Below are 19384 nucleotides of genomic sequence, written 5' to 3' on the forward strand. Positions count from 1 at the left end.
GACGGATGACGCGCGCTGTGACGTCATACTTCTCAAAATTAGAAATTAATTTTATGATACTCCCGGATCACATATAGAAACAATATTTTGGGAGAATATTATGTGAAACACACGAATTGCGACGGCACAAATTCGATAGGATTCTGGACTCACAAAATTTCGTCTGTAGTGGTACTTTGAAAGAGACCTGTGATATTTTCTGCTGCTGCTTCAACAGGCGATTTATCTTGTTGCTTCTTTGATGCCCCAGTATTATTATGAATACTGCACAAGTACCTTTGTTGTGTAACAAAAAAAAAAAAAAACGAAAGAAAATGCCGAAATTAGTGGTGGACGCATTTTGTCACAGTTTGTCAAGGTCGGTATTGGAGCCAAACACTTGGTATGGTGACGCTATGTTCTTGATCATGTGTCATCCCACTAATCTGCGCTTCGCACGGGAGCTGCGATTATGGCGAGCTAATTTGATTGCTACTCAAAGTGAATCTTTTTGAATAAAAGGTTTTCTTAGTAGTGCAAACTCATGCTCATGCTTAGTAGTGCTCCTTTCATGTGTGTACTTTACGTGAGTGTCGTAAAAAGCGAAACAGCGTGTGCCTTTTTGTGTGTTGGGGATACTATTGTAATATGGTTCGCTATCGTCTAGATGGCTTTTGCTTCAAGTGTCCATTCGGTCAAACAACATGAACGTCATACTCGAGAATACAAAATAACATGGAGGTACTTACGTACCTGCGTAATGTAAACGCTCCGTGAATGCATTGCTGCGCGTCGGGCACAGGGGTTCCCTACCATATGTCGGCCCATAAACGGTAGCGCGCCAGGCGAACGCGTGTGGTCTGGACAGGTCCTGCTCATATGTCCTTGCAAACGTCAACATGCACGTGACCCTAAAGATGGCCGCGTCCATGGTCAGCGGCCAAGCCGCTTGTAAAGTGTTTGCTGTGTCATTTTGTAGGACGTACGTGCTGCCATTCGCCGAGACGGTAAACGCTCCACGTCCGACCGGCGCAAGAATAAACATGCGTATCGTGCGCTCCTCGTATTGTTACGTGTTAGGAAAGCGGATACCAGTTGTGTTTCTTGCTGCAATTCAATGGAGCGTCAGCAGTTCTCTTCTGAAATGCACCAAGACGTTCGGAACCGCCGAAGCCGTTTGATCCAGGTGATATCATGTGGCGTGGAATAAAGAAACGTTTAAGACACGGTGCAATGCCATAGGGGAACCTGGTGGACAGGGTGGACCGAGAAGCCAGTCGCCTCGCTGGAGAGCAGGTATGTTTTATGTGCTGTTTTTGCGTGTTTTAAACCACCTGTTATGTTTGACGCATGATAAATGTGGCCGTACAATCATATTCCACAGTAGGATGCTGGCGCCCCAGTTAAACATGCAATGCGTGGAACCACATATGTTGCGCTGCAGGACGCGCAGCGCCTTATCTATAGTGCCTCGGGCGTGATCACAACCGGTGCGGCAGATCTCGCGACTTGATACGCTTATCACTCTCACGAAACACAGTGCCGTTGTGAAAGTTCGCGTAACAAGTCGCGGCGTAACAAGGGGCCCCACATGTTCACCCGAAGGAGCAGCAGCCCATTAGTGTTCGAGAGCTGATGCAGCACGAACACCAAACAGCCTCACAGACTCATTATGGGTGACCGCAGCAACGTGAGCTGAGACGGAAGCATCGGAATCGGCTTTAGTGGATGTGGCAGAGTAAGTGGCTTTCTTAAAGTTGCCATGACTGCATGAGATGCTGCTCTTTGGACACATTTTAGATACACCTCCCACACGCTCTTTGCAACGTACAGCTTTGTTGCTACCAAGTGGCTATATGCAATGGTAGAAGTACAAGTACAACGTCTCTTCTTTATCAGCGAAACTCCTCTGGCTCCAGAGTTTCTTTTCGCAATCGAGGCCATATTAATACGCGCGTATCCGTTTCTTGAATAACTGTCTCGATGCTATACACGTACTTTCTGGCGAATGAAGCTCATTTATGAGACATTCGAAATAACGACGATGTGCAGCCTACAGAATTTCAACCGTTTCGCAGTGCTGTTGGTTCTCACGGAAGAGAGATATGAGGCGGCTAATTTATGTAACATGGAAACTCTATTGCAGGAATATGTAGGGGACGTGCTATGTGCTATTTTGTGGAAACGCCGAACGGAGACTGTGCGCCGCAAGTTTCTTTCCTTCTTCCCCCCCCCCCCCCCCCACACTTCTTTGGAATATCCACACTTACCACATAACGCGCTAAGTCCTTCTGTCTGTCACGCTATTTTCGCGTGTAGACATCGGAGGGAAATATATCATAAGTAGGGAATACTTTTTCGGGATAATGCCCATCTCAGATTCTGGGGTTCAAAATTGGGTGCTATTTTAAAACCTGTAATTTGGGAGGAATCGGGCGATAATCGTGCCCGAAGCTCTTATACACTAAGTTCTTACTTAGACTTTTTCTTTTGTTTGTTTGTGTGTGTGTGTGTGTGTGTGACCTACCAGCGCTAATTCCCGAAGGCACAGACAGTGCTGACACACATGGGTGTACTGCTGGGAAAGTAACTGTCACATTTTCACATGTCTTACACGTTGCGAACGTTGTTCGTCCTCAGTAGAGACGTCGCTTGAGGATTTCATAGTGACTCAAATCCGTAGAGAGAACCGGTTTAACCCGAATTGGTCGCAGGTCAGTTCGGAGGGGAATACCCGGGCGGAATCGGGTTTATCCCGGAAAGGTCGCTCCCTAATTATAAGGGTTGCTTTCTGTTGGATTTGGTGTCGCAGATAACGAAATGTCAGTATGTCAGTATTTTTCACCATAGAGAGCTTTAGTACATCTTACTTACATACGCAAAGGCGATAGCGTTCGATGTAATAAAACTGGACTACTGTACTGAAACTAATATCTAATAAATATAATCTAATACGTGATATAATCTCTAATGTCGAATAATAGAACTTCTCAGGTTGCGAGTGCAGGGGATCGTGTGTCTCCGTACCCCTTTCGTCCTTGTCCCTTGCACTGTTACGATGTTTAATTTAATCTTAGTATGGTACCCACTTCCCCAGTTCAGAACTGTTGGCTCTAATACCGCGCCGTTTAAAAAATAGCGCATGTGGGGCGGTGGCTCGTTGTAGGCATCGGTCAGAGCTCGCATGACTTGCAGGTTATGTCTTCGACGCCCCCTTGGCGTAAAGACTTTAAATAGCCGTGCCCCGAGGCACCCAATCGCAGCATTGGATGCCAAGTGTGAGACCCTTCTACCATACGCCCAGCCCCTGACTCGAACGGCGTCCCACAGTAGTTTAAGTCCATGTAGTTAACCACAGCGCATCACTGGACCACTTCATCCACACGAGGGCCAACAGAGCCAGTACGGACTAATTTACATTCTCGAGAGGCATGCAGCACAACAGAGGTTGGGAAATTTTTAGAACACAGACCGCGATCGGGTTCCTATCCATCGCATCCATCAATTCTTTCGCTGATGCATTCAAAATGATGCTAGAAGTGGAGAACGCGATGGCGGAACTCTCGCTTAGAGGGCAGCGCCCTCCACAGAGGCTGAAGATGGTGTTCGATGAGACGAAAGAGCGAGGCCTCGCACGATCACCTGCACAATCTTCCGACAGCGAAAGAGGTGGCCTTCGCTCCACGTGGTCGAAGACGACATCGTTCCTGCCTTTCGAAATCTTGCCGTCCATCAAAGAGGGGGGAACTACGCAACAAATCGCTGCCATCGACAAAACCTGCAATCCCGTCATGTGTCCATATGTCCATGTCATGCAGGACCATCACCACAGAGTATATGATCTCGCAGCACACCCTCCAGATCCCCTCACTGCTTCTGTATTCGAGAATCGTCGACGACCACGGACCGTCAAGTGCCGAATTCCGCGTGGATGATCGTCAGCTCTCATATACAGTGAAGTTCCCCATCATTTTACGTATAATGCGAAGACGGGATGAAAGCCTAGCAGACGAGGAGGCAGAAACGTAATTGGCGGAATGTACACGATCGCTCCAAGGAACACTGAGAGGCATGTCCTGCGCAGCTTCCTTCACAATCGTAAAGGAGCCACTTCCTTTGAGTACCTGAAAACGGTTGACCGCCATCCTCGTGAAAAGTTCCTCGACGCAGCAAAGGCAGGATACCTTTTTGAAACCTCCTCCAAGAGCGGTCTCTATCTCCCCGAAGACGTCTTCAGTCACGGACAATTGTACGCCGTCTTTTTCAAGCGCTCGCGGCCCAGAAGGAATCTCTATTCAGACAACCTGCAGTTCTCTTTGAAATGTTCCTTACCCCGAAGTTCTGATGTAATTGTTCGTGTTCGCTTCACAATAGAAGTTCGTTTTATTTATTATTGCTATCAATGTTTGTCCGGTGATCACAGTCCTTGTATTGCAAGTTTCAAGTTACGAGAAATTGAGAAAACCGTAAAATTAGTGTTTTTTTTATTGCGTGTTGGCGCCGCGAAGCAACTGTGGCTGTGAGCGGCGTACAAACGTGGACAGATGGAGAGAGGACAGCAGGAAGTAGGGGGGGCAGGCGGGTTAGTATGCGTCCTGGGCCGACTTCTGGGGGAACTGTGCCGACATTCGTCTGGAAAGTCTTCGGAAAACACAGGGAAAACCTGAGACAGCACAGCCGGCGGTAGGATTCGAACCCACCACCACCCAGTCTTCAGCACGACCTTGGCTACCACCAACGAGCGGACGCCTTAGCCCAGAATAGAATAGAATAGAAATAGAAAGAAAAAAAATGGCCACTGCGCCATGCCGCTGGTTAAATTAGTGCATTACAAAGGAAAAAGGGACTGAGATAACGAACCGCAGTCGAAGTTTTTTTTTTCCTCAGGGTATCTGGGGTTTAACACGAACATCGTTCCGAATCCCCGAAGGTGCTTAGGTATAACGGGCCATGAGGAGGTCAAGGGGCAACCGGGAGGCCCCGTCGTGAGTATCAAAGAGAGTGCCGGAAGTGGAGGATATATTTTTATTCCACCTTTCGCGCGCTTTCTTTTTCCTATCGCCATTACCATTGCACGAAAGGTATACCGAATCTCTCGCTGCCGTATCTTGAAACACCGAAAGCGGCAGATTTACTTTCGCGTCCGGTTTTGTCCCGCGTAGCCGAGAGATAGAAGGGAGATAAATAAAGTCCGTATTATTCGTCTCGGATTTCCTTCTAAGCTCGTTTCGAGGCTTCTCGCTAACTGCGAAGTGTGAAAAAAGAAAAAAAAAGAAAACAGAAACTGGGAGAAGATAAAGTGGCGCATCAGAGTGTAAGGTGCCCGAAGGGGAAGGAAGTACGTGTTTTTATTACGGGCCTGAAGAGGTGCGATATAGATTGGGAATTTCAAGTAGACAGGATTCGACAGGAGTCGGTTTCGAGGCTGCGGCAGGATTGTGCGCGTTTAAACAAAAGCGCTGCGGAGAAATCTTTTTGCGCCACTGTCTTACAGGTTCCAAATGAGGTGTTTTTGAAGAGCGGTCTACGCTTTTAGTTGGTCTGGCCCTATCGTGTTCGCGTCAGGCGTGGACTCAGCGAAACTGCATGCACTGTAACGCTTAGCCAACCAGTTCAGTTTGGTGGAAATGAAGACTAGCTTGGCTCTATACTGGTAATATACGTATACACGTGTGAACTGGATATCTGCGTTAGCTATGTGCAAAACTTTATAGAATAGTCAATGCTGTTTCTTTTTGTGTGTGTGTGTGTGCTTTTAAAGCGGCGCGAGACGGCGGCAGCTGCGTGCCGTGTGGGGTAGGGGAATCAAAAGGAAGCACACATTAGATAGTTGTAGAACATCGGAGGCGTTCCAGGGAAGCAAACCAAAAACAAGTACACAGGCATTACCGTCTCCGTTGTTGCTGCGGGCGACGAGAAGCCGGTACGCAACTCTTCGACTGCCATGACATGTGAACCAGCAACCGCCGCTGCCACTTTTTCTCTGAAGCACGTGACGTCAACGTCACAGCCAACATGACTCTCCGATATGACTAATCTGAATCGCGCGCCATTTTCTCGTTTCTTCGCTTCATCTCGTGCAAAGGAAGAGAAGGCTTTTCGGCGACGCTACGTACGGGACAGGTTCTTATTTAGCAGGTGTCGCTGTAAAATGAAGCTTTCAAGTCGAAGATCAGCAACCTGATGCCAGCCATTCCAAAGGAATCAGGTGCTTGGCGTACCACATTTTCAGAAAAGTTATCGTAAAAACCTTCCAGTCTGCTAAATCTATTCTAATCCTTCCAGTCATTCAAACCTCCCCACAAGCGCTGTACCGACGCCCGGATAAGTAAACAAACGATGGTGACGCCACAGGGGCCCCGACGTCCGCAAAAGTGCGTTTTTCGCATAACCTTGACTCCCCGATGCTTGTACCACCACTTTAACGTGATGAGCTGCAGAACGTTAGAAATGAGGGGAAACTACATGCAGGAACCACAGAACACACTAAAAGGACACCAGACAGAGGGAATATTGCCGAAGAGTCTGTATATCGTCAATGCGAGACATAGCAGCAAGCTCTCCGTAGTGAGAACACGACAAACGTGATATCCACAGGCGTCCCTCGAAGTGACCATTCGCGCTGCAACTTCGCGTCGCACGTCAACAAGTGGGAACTAGGTATTAGAAAGATCCTACCCGACGCCGACCTGACCACGTTTCGCGGTGCAGTAGAAGTAGAGATAAGATGCAGGTTAGCTGGTTGTGCATGACGGAAGGGGACCCAGAGACAAGGGAAAGACGTACGAAGAGAGGTAGTTGCCTTCTGGAAGTTTCTTGCTTCTCTCGGAGTTTCCTTCCAGCAATTGGCAGCCTTTCCGCAGGCATGTCAAACATTTTTTAAACAAATTCGCAGAGCGTCGCGGAAAGCGTTGCGATATGCAGTGCCAAACGTTTCGTCAGCGTCAGCAAAGGTCACTAACAGCTGCCGCTGAGAATCCCAACATCTTCCGTGATGGACTGCAGTTTTTTTTTCCACTTTCAGTACATGGCTACATATTCTAGGTCAACTGTGCCACCTTATGGCCACACCAGCGTTTACAGTTCGGTGCAGTGACATAATCTGCTCCTTTTGGAGCTCTGATTCCTTTACTGTTTCCCCAAATAGAATCAATCAATATAGAGCTGTGGGACAATATCGGGCATAACCCCTGAAAATATCTGAGGTCAAACGAAAAAGCGCGTTTCCTGCGAAAGCAACAAAAATACATCTCTATGTCGTCTTTCTTTTGGGCAATAATTGCGTAAACGAGAATATAGGCCGAAGTATTCATGTTCATTTTTGTTTGTTTTGTTTGTTGGCAAATGTCATCAAGTCGAGCTTCATCTTACGTACCGGTCATTGGCAGAAGAACGACTGCACGTCTGGCCCTAGCCGGTGGTGTGCTCCCCCCTCCCCCCCGTGTTGTGTTGGGGCACCTTCTTCCACGTGGTCGATTGCACTTATTATCGACGTAAAGTTTTTGTCGACGACTTTTCGGGTGTCGTTCCGGGCGTCTTTCGCAGTTCGTAAGGGGAGGGGCTGACTTATTTAGACACCTTTATTCTAATGTGGCTCTCCTCCTGTTTACACCTCCAGACGGTCGCCTTCAACTGATATTTCGGATTGTACTGTACACGGTGCTATAGAGTAAACGCAAAGTTTTTCTTTATTTCTGCATGCTGAAGCGATCAACATACACCTGGCGCTGCTAAAAATTCGCAAAATGTAGCACTTACTTATTCGCTACGGAACGTCGATCTACTTTTTTCAAACCTTTCCTCCTCAAAAAGTAATGCTGACCGCAAGAAGAACCTCTACAACATGACACGCAACAAATTGCATCATCAAAAATTTCGCGCGTGACGCCGAGCTCGTCGTAGTCAAAATAAATGATTAAATCACTACACGAGAGCCATTACGTAAGTGATCGATTCACGTTCAATGCAATGCTCCCACATCGAAGTAGCAGCCCACGTATGTGACGAGGAAGCGGAACACGCAGGAAATCGGGGATAGGAATGATATATGCCCTTCTTCGTCCAAAAAGTATTCTCTTAAAAAGGTGGGCATAATGTATGGGGCATAGTTGTGGCAGCATATAATACGGTCTAGCAGAAATATTGCAATAGGTGCCTGAATATTTGGTACGTTGCATATGCAAGACGTCACGTTCCACGAGGTAGGAAGTCGACGAGTGAACTGAAACGTAGAAGGTTTCTGGAACGTGACTCGCCTATCGTAGGCGGCATTTGTGATAAGTCTGATACGCTTTGTTGTGGCGCCTCAGCCCGGCTGCTTTGCCTTTACACCAATACAGGCACACACACACACATACACGTATAAAAGTAAATTACAGGAAAATAGTACCCATACAACATTCCTTCGAAAAATAAGCGTCAATTTGATTGTTGATCATGGCGTTAGACCCTGCGGGTGTGCAGAAGTTTGGGAATTATCGACACTTTCATTACAAATTTAACGTGAGGATATTTCGTGGCATTTACACGTGACCGCTGTTCTTTTCTTTCTTTCTTTTTTTTGCAATTTATTTTTCCCTTTTTCATATGGAAAGTAAGCATTGGATTTCGCTATGATATATGTTGATTTACTTTCGTTTACGTTGGCTTACCATGGTTTGCAAGCAACATTTTGATTAACCCACCCACAAACGCTCTGCCCTCAAAGCACTTCTGACCTTTCAGGGCACCGTCGGACTTCGGTTGTCACTGTAATGAGACTCATTATTCTATTTCGCACATCATCACCACCAGTAATCAATCAATCAATCAGTTTGATTTCATTCATTCACACAATGCATACAATTACCATAGAATTGAACACAATGGGGTAGGGTATCGCCCCTGGCGATGAAACTCCCCAATCATCATCCTCAAATGAAATTGCTGTTTTGATTTACCTCCGTTTGGCAGTCAGCGTGAGGGCGCCATCTCGTGGTACCATAATCTACTCCTAGTAGCCGTACTACCTGGTGTTGTCTCCATGCTCCATCAGTTTCCCTGGGGGGAGGGGCGGAGGTACCGCTCCCCCTCTCCCAGAAGTGGGAATTCGAAGTAGACATCAGTCCCTATTTATTCCTCAGCCGTCCACGTCCGCACAATTTGTAGAAACTGTATACCAAGTACGTACCATATTTACCCGCATAATAGCCGCACCCTCAATTTGGGCACCCGCATCTGTAGCTATGGTGTCCAGTATTAAGGCGAGCAAGGCAAGTTGCACAAGGGAAGTTAAAGGGAAAGTTGCACCCTGACGCCGCTGAAATAAATGTCATTTTATACATATGTGGAAATCGACATATTTCCAGGGTTACTCGTATTTCGTCATGTGACAGTCGGCAACCGGAGAAACAGCTCATCGGCTTGCGCGACCTTTTCGTAACGTTGTCCGATTTATTCTCCAACACTTCCTCCTCACGTATCCTCTGCAGCGGGACGCAAAGAGGCGAGAAGGAAGTGTGGCGGCCCGTGTGTGATGACGAAGACGTGCCTCTGCTGCCACGCGCTACGGCGCTGGCACGGCAGTTCTACCGGCACCGTCCTAGCGTGAGGCCACGACCATCTGCCCGCTGGGACATTCCATCATCGCCGGTCAGGACTCATGTAGGGGAACACCACCTCCTCTACATTTGGTGACCCGAACTATGAACATCAAGTTCGATGTAATTCGGCACTTTTACCATCCCAAATTTGGCATCCTTCCCGCAAGTCCAGCACCGACAGCACGCTGCCGCGCAGCCTGGAAGCCCTCTTCCATTTCCTGTCCGACGCTACAATGGACCGCTATGGTGGCTGTGTGATACGGCAACCGATCGAGCCTGATGCTCTCCACGTATCCTCAACCTCACCCCTCCTGACCCACTGACACCGCTCTCATCCGTCCTCAACATCCTCTTCTGGTTCCCGAATTGCTTCCTGGGCTCGGCGAACGGACTGCTGCATACCGACCTACTGACTCCCTCCTACAAAGCACGACCAACCGGCACGCACGCGCCTCACAGCTTCATCAACCATCACTTCTGCCCGATGTTCACCGCACCCCGGCGCTCCTTCACTGCCGGCCGCGACACCCGAGCTTCGCGCTCACCTGCCGGTCGCGGCAGCCGACGCCACGGCACGCTTCAGCCGGCGTCTCGGCGTTCTCAACGGCTCCCACAGCCTCACCCTCTCCTCCTCTGGGACTCTCAGAGCTTCGGCTCCCGTGCCGGTAGCGGCACCCCAGGACCTCCACTTCCCCAGCGCCTCACTCTTTTCCTCGCTCTTCTCGGGCTACCGGATCCGATTACTCATCAGCTGTGATGTTTCGCCACCGTCTGCCGTGCCATCATCCTGTTCAACCGTGCATGCTAACCACGGTCGCCATAGCTGCCCTCCTCCAGTGAAGTCGCGGACATCATCTGCTTTATCGCCGTTCCGCGTCTGAGGGGGGGGACTGATGTAGCGGCCGGTGGACAACGACGAAGATGGCCACGCGCCTGGAGCACCTGCCTCAGTTCCACCGGCGCGGCCATGGAGATAGGCCACCATCATCGCCTCTCCGTGGCATACCATCATCGCCGGTCGGGACTCATGTAGAGGAATACCATCGTCCTCTACAGAAGTCTCGCGCCCATGCTACGCCCACGTTTCACTACCGTGACATCGTGCATACGTATTCCTGCGCGCGAATTTCAAACCCTGTCAATTCCAATGACTTATATTGCCAGTAATAAATTACAGGGCTTACCTTCACCAAATTGCTTGGTCCCTGGCCACAACCAGCCCACCAACGCTCTGCCCTCAAAGCTCTCTTCACCTTTCTGGATACCATAGGACTTCGATCCTTATTGTGAAGGGGCTCATTATTTCATTCCTCGCGTCACCACCAGCAATGGGGTGGAGTATCGCTCCTTGCGATGAAACTCCCCAGTCATCATCTTGTAATAAAGTTGTTGTTCTTGTACAGGGCTTGATTCGGCGCAAAGTGAAGCAGGGGTTCTGTATACGAGGGAGTAGACTACCCGTGGAAATGAAAATGGAAATTAAGAATTGCTGTCATCGAGAGCGGACTGTCCCCTTAAGGCGACTTCGTTAACGGCACATATTCGACTGACATTTATCGGTGTAAAATACAATCTCAACCCGCTCAAGACAAAGACCTTTAAAAGATTGAGGGTAATTACTTAAGCAGCTGCAGGCTAATTTCAACTCTGAAGTTAACAGGTGCTGGTAGGAAAAACGACGTTTGACACTAAGCCAATGGAGATTGAACATCCCTCAGGGCTGCCAGTCTCTAACAGGAATCCTCGAGCTCTTTACAGAATAGGGCCATTCATCTTTCTTTCGAGAATTTTTCATTTGCAAACTTCTTAGAGACGTATTTCAAGAGAACTTCTGTGCATTTTAGTTTATTTTGTTTCTCCTTTCCAGTTCATTTTCCTTCCTACCTCGTTAGAGTGAAAAGATTGCTCCTTTAAGCAGAGCAATTGACAATTTGTTGCAAACACGCTATGAAAGCTGAACGAAGAAGATTAATTAAACTACGGTGACCCGCGGCATTCGGAAGAGGGCGAAAAGATTTGTTTCGAAACGATCGAAAACAAGTTTAATGCAACAAAGGAATTCCCATTCTTTTTAAAATTGCACTTACGACCTTCCGTGGTTTGTTTCTTCCTGATTTTTTTCTTGTTATTTTTCCTTTTGCTGCACGTAATTCAACAAGCGAAGAAAGAGAAGGTGAGCCGGAACAAACCTCAATGCAGTGGATTGCACTTTTTCATCAGGTTGAGGTAGAATCGCGCAAAACTCAGTTGTCACAAGTATTAATTATCGCTTGTGGATAACACGTTTGTAAAAAACAACGATTGTAACTTTATTTTGACGCTAACAAGGTATGCTTAAATGCTTATGCCGTTAAAAATCCACTAAAAGTAATATATAATAATATAATTCAATTCAGTTCTATTGTAAATTAAACATCATAGAACAAAACTGACCTGCCTAGGCATAGAAGGCTTGTAGGCTGAGACCGGCAGACAAATGGCGAACAATGCCACTCAAAACATCAAAAGAAAAAATACACAGAAAGTACTGAGACGAATTGTACAATAATGATGTTATCAAGGGAAGAAAAGCAAACCACAGGCTATGCAAGAAAATTTAGCCCGCTAATTGATCATAGCCATCATATATATGAGGGTGGTTCGATAAGTTTCCGGCCCGAGGTAGAATTTGAAAATGCGCGAATTTGAAAATGCGATTAAGGACGCGTGGCGCCATCTGTTGGAGGGCCGGAGCACCACCCTCAACCCTCTCCCTGCTTTTGTCGGTTGGAGAGCGGCATTTCAAACAGCCAGGATGCACTCTTCAGTTAAAATGGAAAAAATCGAGTACCGCGCTGTGATAAAATTCTTGACAAAAGAGGGACTTTCGCCTAAAGAAATTAAAGCGCGACTGGACAACGTGTACAGGGAAGCCTCTCCGTCGTACACAATGGTAAAAGACTGGGCTAAGGAGTTTCGACTGGGGCGAGAGTCCACTGAAGATGATCCACGCGATGGTCGTCCAATGGAAGTGGTGACACAAGAAAATTTGTCTCTTGTCGAGGAGGAAGTGCTGAGCGACAGGCGTCTGAAGGTGAAGGAAATCTCAGAAAGGCTGGGGCTTTCCAAAACAATCGTTTTTGGCATCATCGGCGAGGGCCTTCACATGAAAAAGGTCAGTGCGAGATGGGTGCCACGACTTCTCTCGTCAGTTTAAAAGCAACAGCGCGTCGTCTGTGCCAAAGAGTTTTTGGAGCTCTGTCAAGAGAACGAAGACGACATATTGAAGTCAGTTGTCACAGGGGACTATGCTGCTCTACTATGATCCCCTTTCGAAAAAGGAGTCGATGGAATGGCGCAAACCAGGAGAAGCACCCCCAAGAAAAGCCAAGGTCACACAATTCACAAAGATCATGGCAACAATATTTTGGGATTGTCACGGGATCCTCCTCATCGACTTCAAAGAGAGGAACACCACAATGAATGCGACTTATTATGCTTCATTCCTGCACCGACTGCGAGAAAAGAGGCGCGGCAGGTTGAGTCGAGGTGTCCGGTTGCTCCAAGACAATGCCCCTGTCCACACAGCTTCTGTTGCCAAGGCTGCACTGAAGGAGTGCGGCTTCGAAGGGATCCACTACCCACCCTACAGTCCAGACTTGGTACCGAGTGACTACTTCCTGTTCTCAAACTTGAAGAGGGATCTCAGAGGACGGAGATTTCAAAACGATAGTGAGGTGCAAGAGGCAGTTTTCCAGCATTTTGCGGACAAAATTTCGGACTATTTTTTCAAGGGTATAAGAACGCTGGTTGAAACGCTGGTGTCAAAAGTGCAATTGAAGTTAAGGGTGACTATGTCGAAAAGTGATACACTTGTTTTGTCTCTATGACTATTAAAAGTTGGTCGAGCCGGTGACTTATGGAACCACCCTCGTATATATACAGGGTGTCCACGCTAAGTGTGAACAGATTTTTAATATATATATATATATATTATATATATTATTATATATATATATAACACTTTTTGCAAGATGAAATCAATTGCAATATAGCATATGCTGAAGGGCACTGCCTAGGAGGGCATTAGCAAAGTCCAAAGGCAATGTCTTAATTAACTTTCATTAATTAACTTGTTATTTATAAAAGCGACAAAGTTGTCCCAATGAGAACATCTGTTCCTTTCGGTCACCTAATATCGTAGCCGTTTTCAGAACAAAAATCCGTTCGATAGATCGCCCGCAAAAAATTAGTGAAGGAACGCCATTTTTTTCTTTATTGTGTTCATTGCGCATCTTCGCAGACGCGTATTTCCTTGTCCCTGTACTTCCTGTTAACCTAACGTTCCTTTCGTTATGGGTGCATGGGCGCAAGAGTTAAGGAATCAGGTAAAAGATGGTTAAATACCTTTGGCATGTAATACTCTCGCTGCCCTTTGCCATAGTTTGTAAATATGCGCGGTAATGAATATAAATCAAGGTATCGCAGCTTCTAAGAGAAAGTATTTAGTTTCTTAAAGGCATCTCACCAATAGTATCTTAAGGTTACAATCTTCACAAAAAGTTCATTGGAAAGTTACTTTTCCACAAATAGGTTATCACCCTACTCAAAATAGCCATAAGATATACTTTTAGGGCCGACTTTAAAAACACCGTTTATCCTAGACTTCCACACTTGACTTGAGAACAGTTCTAGAAAACTGTGAGACCATATCTTAAGAGGGAATAATATTATTAATAATAATGTTCATAATATAATCCGTTAGTTAAAGCGCACAATATAATATTTTATTTTATATAAAATACGGGTGAAAACAACAGGCTGCAGGATACTGGGGAAAATGCTATGATATGTAGCTCGACGTGTCCCTGCTCTGTTTTTCAGGCAGCACGGCAATGGAAAAAAAATATAAGAAAAATAAACCTACATGCATTTTATGACATCACAAATTGAAACTACATATACATATGTATACATATACAAACACACCACCACACACACAAACACACTTAGCACCAGCTGTCTCACTCATGTGTTCGCAGAGAAATTGGAATCACCCATCGGTGGCAAAGAATAGGGACATGACATTACGGGTGCTTAATGTTGGCATATAATGTATTTGATAAGTGTTTAATAATGTTGGTATGATGTTTGACAATAACTGTGTCCTGTGTTTGGTTCACGGCCTTTATGGAAGTTTAGTAGATTCTCACTCTCTACGAAAACGATGCAATACAGCAAATTCTCAAATCCGAGCTTGGCAAAGTGATGTCACGTGCTTGAAAGGAAGAGTGCGATTGGCTTACCATGTTTTCAGAACTGTTATCGTGAACAGCTCCCGAAACTCGCTTTTAAACCTGCCAAGTCGGAACCTTACGCAAAGAACGTGCGTGATCATTCTAATCTCTACTAGTTTTGCTAAAGTGTGAAAGTGAGGGTTATTTAGATAATGTGCGCGCCTATACGGCAGTTTCCTAGAGAACAGCCATTTTGCCTGACGTCACCCGGTCGCCATTACAGCTGTGTGGAGGCGTCGTTGCCGCGACCAGTGATATGCGCCGCAACCAATACGGCAGTTTCCTAGAGAGCAGCCATCTTGGAAGACTACATCCGGTCACCATTGCAGCAGTGTGGGGCGTCATGGCCGCGCACAGTGATATGCGCCGCACCCAATACGGCAATTTCCTCGAGAGCAGCCACCTTGCCTGACGTCACTCGGTCGCCATTACAGCACTGTGGGGGCGCCATGGCCGCGTCCAGTGATATGCGCGGCAACAAATACGGCAGTTTCCTCGAGAGCAGCCAAATTGCCTGACGTCACTCGGTCGCCATTACAGCACTGTGGGGGCAAGGGGATGAAACTCGTGAGTTCCTTTGCGGACTAAAGTGAGACGCTGCGAGCTTTTCGCGTCATGAAACGTCATGAAACGTCAAAATTTTACGTCGAAGCGCGAGTTCTCTACCGAGAGCATCCGATTGGCTCCTGCGGTCGCTACTACCCCGGTATGCGAGCGCTCATTGGTCGGTTTGAAATTGCAACCTTTTCGTGGCGCGCGTAAGCCGGCACCGCCGTGTCAGGGGTGCCGGATGAACTCACAGTAAAGTTTCGAAATATGGTACAGCAGGGACGCACGCAAAGCATCTTTGCCGGTACCGCTTTGGACGGTTTTTAGTGCCCGTCGATACAGACTCTGAAAAACTCGAAGCCTCTTGGATACTTCTGCAAGTAAATTCAGTGATAGATAAGTGGAAGGCAGGTCTGCTTCGCTGGCTTGGTGCGACAACGATTCAAGAAGGATCAATACTGTGTTTTTCTACTCGATGACAGGTAAGTCAGTTCCTATTCCATTCTGCCGCTTAGCATACCACCTGTGGCATATACGCAACATTTCGGCCGGTAGAATTTTTAGTTTTCACGTTTTCTGGTCCCTGTCCTGGTCTTTCTTGCTCAGGTATCAACTAGGTACTGCTCAACTCATATCTGCTTCAGAAAAGCATCTGCATGGATGCAGTAGAATGGATAAGCCACTCTGAGTGGTTGGAACATCATCTTTCGGCATAGCAGCTGCACAGGTTCCTTTGTGACGGGTCTGCCTTGACATGAGACACTACACAAGCAGCAAAGGGATATGGACATGTTTTCTGTCATGCTGGATCTGTGAATGTGTATGCCTGTGTAGTGAATCTGCTGATCTACTGTGAAATCTTCCACGTGAGACATCAGCTAAGAGTGATTGCGAGGTTGCTTCGGCATATTACTCGAACTTCAGAAACAATGTTCATGTCAAGTTCGTGTTTGGCGCAGATACAGAAGAATGCATTTGTGTGATTTGGAAATGCCAATCCCGAAAAATAAAGCACCTTGTGTAACAGGACAACGCTTCCGCGTTTTATTTATTTTACTCGATGCGAACGAAAATCCAGAACCGCCAAAGGGGGGAGAGGGAGAGAACAGATGAGAAAGGGAAAGCCCAAAACTGGCAAAACAACGGGAGAGAGAACAGAGGGGAAAGGAAAAAAGGAACTCCTCGGCGTAGTCGCTTTACGTCACCCGTCACCCAGGGAGACAAAATAAAACAAAGCAAAAAACTACTCTACCGAGGCCCAACGATTGGCCCGACGTCATTGGTCACGTGAGTTTTTCCCGACAATAGAAATATACTACACGTTCATTCCCCTGGTGGGGACGTCATGGCCGCGCCCAGTGATATGCGCCGCAACCAATACGTGAGTTTCTTAGAGAGCAGCCATCTTGCCTCACGTCACCCGGTCACCGTTGCAGCAGTGTTGGGGCGTTATGGCCGCGCCCAGTGATATGCGCCGAAGCCAACGTATAGACGACCCTCTGATTACAAACATGCAACGTCACGAGAAGTCTGGTTCAAGGTTTTATTTTGCTGTGGTGGGCAAGAAGAGGGAAAGACGCGTCGGCTGATAGGCTGATAAAGCTGATAGTGCCCACCAGCATGCTTTGCGCGGCGGGGTTACGTAATCAATGACGTACGAGCACGGTTCGTCTATGGACAACCTGAGACAATACATCGTTGATTATGTAACGCAGCGGCGCAAAAGCATTCTGCTGGGCACTATCAGAATTATCAGTCGATGCGTTTTATTCCAGCTTCTTGCAAACCACAGCAAAATATAACCGTGAACCGGTCTTCTCGTGACGTCACATGTTTGTCAACAGAAGGTCGTCTGTAGGCTAAATATAGCTGATAATCATACAGCTCTGTCACCCTTATGAGAGGGAAGTGTATGAAAATGAAAGTGACTGCTCGAACTGCTTTTTTTCTGTGGTACTAATAGGGACCCATCGTTATTCTTCTTTGATGTTCCCCACACGAGGTGACAGTACTGCGCGTGCGGTAGAAAAAAAAACCCATCATAAATCGTCAGTTCGAGCCTAAAAAGGAAGGTCGCATGTTTGTAAAGGATCCTTACCACCACCGCGAGGTTTGAATGCACATGTTTGTAATGATAATTACAAGACATTGTCTGAGAAAAGTACACTCCAAGTAGAGTGAACTTACCCACTATTCGTTTTGAAAGTGCGCAAAAATAAAAATAAAAAAATGAAAGGAGGTCCTCCTTTCATTTTTTTTATTTTTTATTTTTTTTGTTTCACGTGTTCCAACTTACGCCTACTCATCTGTATCTGCTCAGTCATGATACGTCAATAATAACTTACTTTGAGGGTATTTTCAAATAATTTGCCTGTAAAAGGCACTGCAGAGTCTCATGCGGTGGTCCCAGATTGTTCCAAACGAAGCTAAACTACAAAAGTTGCCTTCGTGTTATTCTGGCAGTTCGGCTAGAGCTCGTATTTTAGGCTGCCAGTATACATAGATAAAGAATGTGTTGTGTACATGTCAAGAAGAATGTGTGCGTCAAAGTCACGCTGGAAATGTTCACGCAAGTTGTATTTTTGTAAGTGAGAACAAAGAAGGAATAATAAGTCGTAAATCCCGGGTCTTATCCAAGTATGCTGGAAAACATGCTTTCTTCCTCTCCTCCCCTTCTAGTTACTCATTTTGGTTTCGCTATTTCTTTTTCTTTCTCGTTCCCTTCCTCGACGGTTTTATTCAAATGAAGTTTGGTAACAGATGGTCAGCTCATTCTGCGAAATTACGCTTTCCAACCTCCAACCATATTAGGACTAGTGCGCCAAAAGGATACAGATTAGATGCATAGCACACGTGGCGTGTACTTTGCTCCTCTATACGACCTTCGGAAGGTACTCGAGTGTAGGCAGAACGTCGTTAAGGGCAGGAGGGATCCCAGCAAGCATTTGAGTTTTGCGGGGTATTTATGATGGTTGCGATACTATATACGGTCCAAGTTACTGGTCCAAATGAATGTTAAATAAAATAATGTGCATCGGTGTGAACATGCATGCCGTATTTTACAGCAAACAGACGTACAGGCTTACAGGTACGTATGTACGTCTACGTACGTTTACCTGTATGTACGTACAGGTAGACGTATGTCCTTACAGGTAACAGACGTGTAGAAAATCAGCACACCGAATACCGAAACTCATCCGCCTGTGACATCATCACGGCAGGGGGCAATTCCGCCAGTGGAACGACGGCGGGCGAAGTCACGTGCTTTCGGGGACCAATGGGAACGGCCGAGGCCCTCCGCTCCTTCTAAGGGCCGAGCTTGACTAACGCAACCAAAACATGCAGTTGCGTGACAATCCGCACTATAGCTATCACACAGGCTGGTGAAAGTCGTCTCATGTGTGTTACCTTGCACAGTTCATTGCGACATGTACCGAATACAACACCTACTGGCAAAGCATATAGAACACAAACGAAACTAGAAGGAAACAACCTATCATCTTAACGCTTGCATGTTGTGCAAGGTACAGGCAGAGGCGGACCCAGGATTTTGCTGGGGGGGGGGGGGGGGGGAGAGAGTCCTGCTTTGGGCACCATGTTATTACACTACCAAGGTCAATTGAAACCCTATGTAACGACTGAAATTCAGGAGCATCAGGAGATCCGGGCCTCCCTCCCAGGGGAAAAGAGGAAACCCAGCTGCACTTACTTACTACAAATATTCACTTGAAGTTTTCCCGGTTTGGGATTTTTCGAGTTATCCTCTTATTACACACTGAAGTTCAGTTGTAGTCCTCTAGGGGTCTAAATGCATGGAAGTTTAGGGATTATTTGCAGTGCCCCCTACACATTGTAAAAGCAGAACTTCACCACATAATACGTTGAGGACCAATAGTCATTCAGAATGATCTCGTCCTCTTTCCTGATTGGTTGAGAATAGCAAGAGTGCGCGCCTTTTGGTATCAATTAACATGCATGGAAATTAATGATGGCTGGTTC

The 19384-nt window shown here is 46.7% G+C and overlaps 1 protein-coding gene across 2 annotated transcripts in view; it reads left to right on the forward strand.

Moving 5' to 3' along the window:
* Nucleotides 1–1524: 1524 nt before the first annotated feature.
* LOC135394620 (uncharacterized) overlaps nucleotides 1525–19384 on the forward strand; it is a 259083-nt gene continuing 241223 nt past the window's right edge. Inside the window, exon 1 of one of the 2 annotated variants that reach the window (XM_064625451.1) lies at nucleotides 1525–1717. In XM_064625451.1, coding sequence (XP_064481521.1) covers nucleotides 1708–1717 — 10 coding nt within the window. In that variant the 5' untranslated portion in view covers nucleotides 1525–1707. The remainder of the gene's footprint in view (nucleotides 1718–19384) is intronic. The other variant, XR_010422950.1, reaches the window with a different exon arrangement.

This window comes from Ornithodoros turicata, chromosome 5 (genome assembly GCF_037126465.1).
Source record: "Ornithodoros turicata isolate Travis chromosome 5, ASM3712646v1, whole genome shotgun sequence".
Classification (NCBI taxonomy): Eukaryota; Metazoa; Arthropoda; class Arachnida; order Ixodida; family Argasidae; genus Ornithodoros; species Ornithodoros turicata.